This window comes from Drosophila sulfurigaster, chromosome 2R, assembly GCF_023558435.1.
Source record: "Drosophila sulfurigaster albostrigata strain 15112-1811.04 chromosome 2R, ASM2355843v2, whole genome shotgun sequence".
Taxonomy (NCBI): Eukaryota; Metazoa; Arthropoda; class Insecta; order Diptera; family Drosophilidae; genus Drosophila; species Drosophila sulfurigaster.
In genome coordinates this window covers 26,246,508-26,253,139 of record NC_084882.1, presented here as the reverse complement: position 1 = coordinate 26,253,139, position 6,632 = coordinate 26,246,508, and the positions used below count along the sequence as shown (strand labels likewise).

The window sequence follows — 6,632 nt, the reverse complement described above, 5'->3', positions numbered from 1 at the left end:
ACGGAAATGGCGACAGAGTTGAAGCCAGAGACGGAGACGGTGACGGACATGACGGACACGACGGCTGAGAGCCAGACGGAGCCTGTCGCCAAATTGTTAACTGGGCTAAAGCTTAGCTCCTGTAATTGAATACATAATTACAGGTCGGACCAGACGACCTCATTGTGTGTTTTATTAATATGATTTTAAGCTTACTTCTGGTCAGTTATGCGGTTAATTACAATGTAAATTCATCACAAATAAATCTCCTTAAAGTGTAGTCGACTTTAAGACAGAGAACACATTCTGTGATGATTGATAAATGTAACAATTAACGTGCCAACGCTCTGAATTCTTAATTAGGTAATCAATTAGTTAATTGCTAGACTTGACTTATTTATGTACATATGTATGTATATATGTGTAAGCTTTTTCTTTCTAAGTTGCGCATAGCTCTGAACAGTGGAAAATTTATTTATTTCCAAGGTAGTTAGTTGAATATAAATATAATAAACAAAAAGATCCAGTTACAAAATATTCAATGAAGTATTACAAACAAAATATTGATTTAATATATTAAATATTTCTTGCTTTTTTCAGATAAACATATATTCCTTATTCATTACAGTTTTAGTCTGTTATAATTTCAATAATAATATATAGTTCATTCTTTAGTTACTCAAAAACTAATCATAATTAGTCAGTATTCAAAGAATATTCTCTTGATATATGTAACTAAAACAAAGAATTAGACTCTATTTAAACTATTAAATATTATATTTTCGTATATCTAATAATAGATATATTCGTTTTACGCTTATCTTATCTGACCTTGTACTAATATAAATACATCTATTACAATAGTTTTTATTGAATAAATTTGATATGGCTTTGTATAGATAATTATATGCTAGTACAATAACGTTATCTTATCACAACTTGCAAAATGGTTGCTTATCGATGAAATTTGCCCTTTGAAACTCAGTCTACGTCGCATGATTTTATAAAATAATTGTGTGAATGAAAATTACGCGCGAACAATCAAATAATAATATGTCATTTTGTCATCTACTTATACTGCACAAAACACAGCATTTTATTTATTTGAATGTTTACATTGTTCATAAATATGCCACCGACCTTGGCTGATTGAAATGCAAATTTATGCAAAGGTTCGTCACTTAAGACACTCGTGTAAAAAACAACTGGTGACTTTAATGCTGGGGAAACTGCTGACAGTTTCTTTCATTTTGCACACGGATAAAGTGAGAGCGAGACAACTAGAGCTGCGACTCTTATCCGCTGCTCACCCATAACCAACCAATGGGAAGCGAGAATGCAAAGTACAGACGCCGATTGGGCCTTAACACAACCCCTATTTGCTGTTGCTATAGAAGTTGTCAGGCTGAAGACAGCTGCACAGAAGGGACACAAATCATATCCCATATGTTCTTTTGCATCAGTTGCCAAATTTGTACAGATGCTCAAAGAAGACAAAAAGTCTGTGTGTTATACAAATTGAATTGTCGGATGTAGAAGTATTGCAAATATGGCCGGGGAAATAAAATAAAATCATCATCAAATATAGTGAGAAGGTAGATATAAATTCAAATTATTCAAGTTGTAAAGCTGAAGTGTGTGAACAAAAATTTATTACTGGTTAAAATTGGAATTAACTTTACGCCAAGAGAAAATGTTGTTGAAAATAGTAATTAACAGTATTGTAATTATAAGAAATATACAATACATTTTTAAATTGCTCTCTACCTCATTAGCATCTTTAAAATACAAAAAATTGTCGCTATAACTTACTTTTATTTATTCATTAATGATTAATAAATAACATTTATGGATATCCGCTGCTCCTACTTCAAAGAAGCCGTATGGGATAGTAATGCATTACAACGTTACAAAGTTGTTAAATCAAATGTTTATCGCATAAGCTTATTAACTAAACGTACTTGCAAATCAATTTTTTTCTCATTGTTATTAATTTTCATGTGGTCTACATATTTTAGCTCAGAAATATGCGCCACCTGTGGGCAAGTTTTGTTGAACATAAATTTTAAAGCATACTTTCAGGCGCTGCAAAAACTGACTGCTTGGCAACGTCTTAAGTTTATTGAGTTTGGCCTGGTAGGCTTTGTTTTATTTGTGTACGATATAGTTTAATATAAAACCTTATGCTTTTTCTTAAAGACCTTTTAAAGTTATAAATGGCAATTCTTGTTTCGCATCTATAGATAACAGTTCATTTATATTACAAGTTTAAAATTTAGAAAGTTGCAGCTGAAGTCTGAAGGAAACTACATTATTAATAACTAAATTACCAAAATATATATTTTGGATGCTCATACTCCAATTATTTGTGACTGCCCAATATTGGTAGAGGTGACAGAAGTAGTTGTTAAGCCGCCAACGAATGCAAAAGTCAATTATATGGGTCGGAAACCTGTCGATGGCTGATAAACTAGTTGGAATCGTCTTCAATTAGCGCGAGTCTGGAGGTCCGACTTGACCTTGTCACAGGATGGTGGTAACAGGTATTGGGCACACAGCTGTGGCATTGGGTTATTGTACGCTTAACCTGTGTCCAGTGGCCTATATAAAGGAGTCAACCGAACCAAAGAGCACTTGTATTACTTTGGCAATCGTCTGAGAAGAGTGTTTAATATCGTTTCAGTTATGTTCTCCAAGGTGAGAATAGAACTCAAATTGTGGAAGTCAGTAATTCTTCACATTCTCTTTTTACTTCAAGATTATTTTGTTGGTCGCTTTCTTCGCTGTGGTCAATGGTGGATTGCTACCTGTTAAACCCGCCAACTCCGAGGACACTTACGATGCACATCCTCGCTACGAATTTGGTTACAATGTGGCAGATGCGGACAGTGGCGATGTCAAGTCGCAGCAGGAAACACGAGACGGTGACTTGGTGCAGGGTCAATACACATTGAACGATGCCGATGGCTATCGTCGCATTGTGGACTACACGGCGGATGCAGAGCGTGGTTTCAGTGCCGTTGTGCGACGTGAGCCACTGAATGCCGTTGCTCCAGTTGCCGTTGTTGCTAAAAAGGCAAAATCAACTCTGCTCACACCGAAGCTACAGCCAGTTCAACCAGCTGTGGTGGTCAGAAGCTATGCCGCGCCCACATTGATCCACCACGCGCCAGTGGCGCACGTTGTGCACGCTGCTCCCGCGCCCACGATTGTGGCTCATCACGTGCCAGCTCTGTTGAAATCATCGATACACGCTGCCCATCCACAAACTATTTCATATGTATTCCAGCACTAGGGGAGAGAGAGGGAAATAATGTCTGTTGGCATATTTAGTGACTGAAAACGTTTCCTGATTATCAATAAATACGCCCGATTTTTACGATTAAAAAAGAATGTTTTTTATTTCATTTACTTGCGCTTTCTATATCTAAGAAATTAAAGATGGTTTTACTGTTTTCAATTTTTGGTAAAATAAGACAGAGCTTAATTTGTGGAAGAATATTCCAAAGTTATTATTTACAATAACAAAAAATCTTTAATTATTATTTAGAATAAAATAATCTAAATAATATAAACTTCACAACATTCTGAATAATTCAGAAAACAATTTAATTAGATTACCATTAAATTTCTTATGTTTCGAAAAAGAGGTTTTAATTAGTTCGTATTCGGAATAAATAAAATTTAATTATTCGAGACATTACCGCATGCTATAGAGTATAGAAAGATTTTATATATATGTATATACTAAAAAAAATGGTGAATACGTAAGTAAAGTATATTTCTATTAAAGCATAAAAGTTTCGCAATTCTTTAACACTTCCCTTTTTCGGAATAATGTGGCATATCATTTAGATCTACATAGATAACATGTGTAGGTGGCAGCTCATGTATTTTTCAAAACATCGTTCAAAAATGTTTCAACACAAATTTGTGAATCGCAAAAAAACTGTAGAATTAATCCTGTTGAAGCGTGGCTTTAACTATTTCCTATTGCTCTGGACAGCAATTCAATTAATGTTAAGAACTTTTAAGTACAAATTGCGTAAAGCAAATAAATGTGAACTATTGTTCAGTTAAAAGCAAAGACTTATGTAAGCTTCAGTATAATACAAACGGTTAATGAGCGGACCCTGATCGGAAGTTGAGCAGACGAAATCCAATTAGAGCACAAATGGAGCGCAAACAGTCAAGTAAACGCTTTAAGGTCGCTGTTGCTGCTGATGATGGGGAGAGTTACGTTGGTGTGTGTGAGCCAGTATGTGTGTCTGTATGTAGATGCAAGTGCAGACAATTTGAAAAACCGTTGTTATGCATTTGAGCATGCGCTGCATACGTTATTATTAATAACATCTATGTGTGTGAGTGTTTGCTGTAGTTGTGCATTGTTGTTGTGTGCTTTTCGAAAGCGAAAACAAATGAGCAATCGCATCGATTTAGTCGTCGTCGTCGCAGTGCACGTTTGAGTATGCGACGACTTCTGAGTATCTGAGGCCAATATTAATTCGGCTCGAGTGCGTTCAATTCAATCAAGAAGGCATTATGCCTTCAACACTATTAACTGTTGTTGTTGTCATCGTCATTGCTGCTGCTGCTGCTTTGTCACTTGTGCGCTTAGCCTTGGTTAATAATGTGCTTCACCTCCTCCTCCCAGCTGCGAGTGCTTCTAGTCTTGGATCGCAGTCGTCTGCTGTATACATTTTGTTGTTGCTTAGTATTGGTATTTTGTGTAGTATTTGGTAGTTTGGTATTGTCGCCGTCGTTTCGTGACGCAAGTGGCACGCATTTGGTTACGAATTCGGGCACATCGCCTCGACTGTGGTATATAAGCCCCAGTTGGACACTGTTCAAATCAGTTCAACACCAATTACGGTATCTAGAGCAACCCAAACCCCCCCAAACAATCTAACAATGGCATTCAAAGTAAGCCAAACAGTTCATCCTCAAAGCTATTCTTAAATTGCATACTCTCAAATTCAAGAAAAAAAGGATATTTCTTGCGAGTCCTTGCCAGTGTTTAGTGATACAAAATGTGTTAAATGAAAAACTCGTGTGTTCCATCTCTACTTGCAGTTCACCATTCTCTTCGCTGCTTGCATCGCCGTCGCCAGCGCTGGTGTCGTCCCAGTTGCCACGCCCTTGGCCGCCGTCGCCCAGGTGGAGGAATACGATCCCCATCCTCAGTACACCTATGGATACGATGTTAAGGATGCGCTCTCTGGCGATTCCAAGACCCAGGTGGAGACCCGTGATGGCGACATCGTCCAGGGTCAATACTCGCTGAACGACGCCGATGGCTACCGTCGCATTGTGGACTACACCGCCGATCCCATCAACGGCTTCAACGCTGTGGTGCGCCGTGAACCTTTGGTCGCTGCCGTCGCCGCTGCTCCCGCTGTCGTCGCTGCCCCAGCGCCAATTGTCCGTGCTGCTCCCTTGGCCGCCGCTGCTCCCCCTTGCCTACGCCGCTGCCCCAGCCCCAATTGTGGCCGCTGCCCCAGCACCAATTGTGAAGGCTGCTCCTCTGGTTGCCGCTGGTCCAGCCATCGTCAAGACCCAGTTCGCTTCGCCTCTTATCTCGTACGCCTATTAGATTGTCTAATAGGTGCTGACCGACCTGATAATTGCCGTTAGTTGTTATTGAATAAAGAATGTGATGTCATAGAACAATTACTGCCTTTTGATTTACTTCTTGCAATTATATTTTCTTTCTATATAATCAATCACTTAATTGAATAGTGCTAGAGACATAGTTGGAGAGACTAGAAAAGATTCTATTACATACTAAGAGTAAAGTAATATATATCTATACTAAAATATATATACAGTTGAACAATCTTATAGTTGAAAGTCAGATGAGGGATGACTTAGAAATGCAAATTCTTTATACATTGTAACCTATACTTATAAATCTTTACGATTCCTTCGTATCTTTTCTATATTACAAAATTATTTTTTTGAACTTTTTCCAGAAAAAAATAGAGAATTTAATGCTGGAAATACTTGATATAAATTATTTCTTCGAAGAAAATGTAAAGTAAATAATATCACAAAAATATGAAATAATCATTTTGAAAATTCTAAAATAATTTAGTGGGTTTAAAAAACATAATTTATTAAGCCTTATTAAAGAATTCTTTATACATGTTTCTGAAAGAAAAGTAAACTGAATTCACTAAAGTAAAAGAAATAAAAAGAACGGTTCAAAATTGCCCTACAAACATCCGCATTATTTTGAAAAACTTGCCAGCCAATAAATTCCGAAAGAAATTAAAAAACATTACATGCACTAAGCCACTTGACTTTCGCTCTTCCAGCTTACAATGAAATACTCACATGCGCATTTCAAGGTCGTGTCCGGCATTGAACCACTTTAAAGTGGCCATTAAGAGCAAAGAAGAAAGAACCAACGGAAAGCGTAAGCTGCAAAAGTAACAATCACAACAGCAACAACAACATCGATAATGGCAAACAAAGCGAAACAATGTAAATGTAAATGTAAACATTATGATTCACGGCTGCGACTACGTGAGATGCCCAAAAAAATATTCACTTAAAGTTGGCCGAGAACGAGGCAAGCGAACAAAACGGTAAACGTTAAAAAGTCGAGGCGTTGAAGTTGCGTTCAAACTTGACAGCAATTTAATTGACGA

At 37.2% G+C, this 6,632-nt stretch overlaps 2 protein-coding genes across 2 annotated transcripts; both read left to right on the top strand.

Moving 5' to 3' along the window:
• The first annotated feature begins 2,267 nt into the window (after window positions 1-2,267).
• Window positions 2,268-3,372, top strand: LOC133835954 (pupal cuticle protein Edg-84A). The gene is made up of 2 exons (XM_062266154.1): window positions 2,268-2,676; window positions 2,738-3,372. Exons 1-2 carry the CDS (start codon window positions 2,665-2,667, stop codon window positions 3,272-3,274), a joined length of 549 nt encoding a protein of 182 aa, XP_062122138.1. The 5' UTR covers window positions 2,268-2,664; the 3' UTR covers window positions 3,275-3,372.
• A 1,503-nt stretch (window positions 3,373-4,875) lies between these two features.
• LOC133835950 (larval cuticle protein A2B) lies at window positions 4,876-5,649 on the top strand. Its single transcript, XM_062266149.1, is given in 3 exon segments — window positions 4,876-4,902; window positions 5,053-5,429; window positions 5,431-5,649. Coding segments are annotated over 3 exon segments (531 nt in total). The 5' UTR covers window positions 4,876-4,890; the 3' UTR covers window positions 5,573-5,649.
• Window positions 5,650-6,632: the final 983 nt, after the last annotated feature.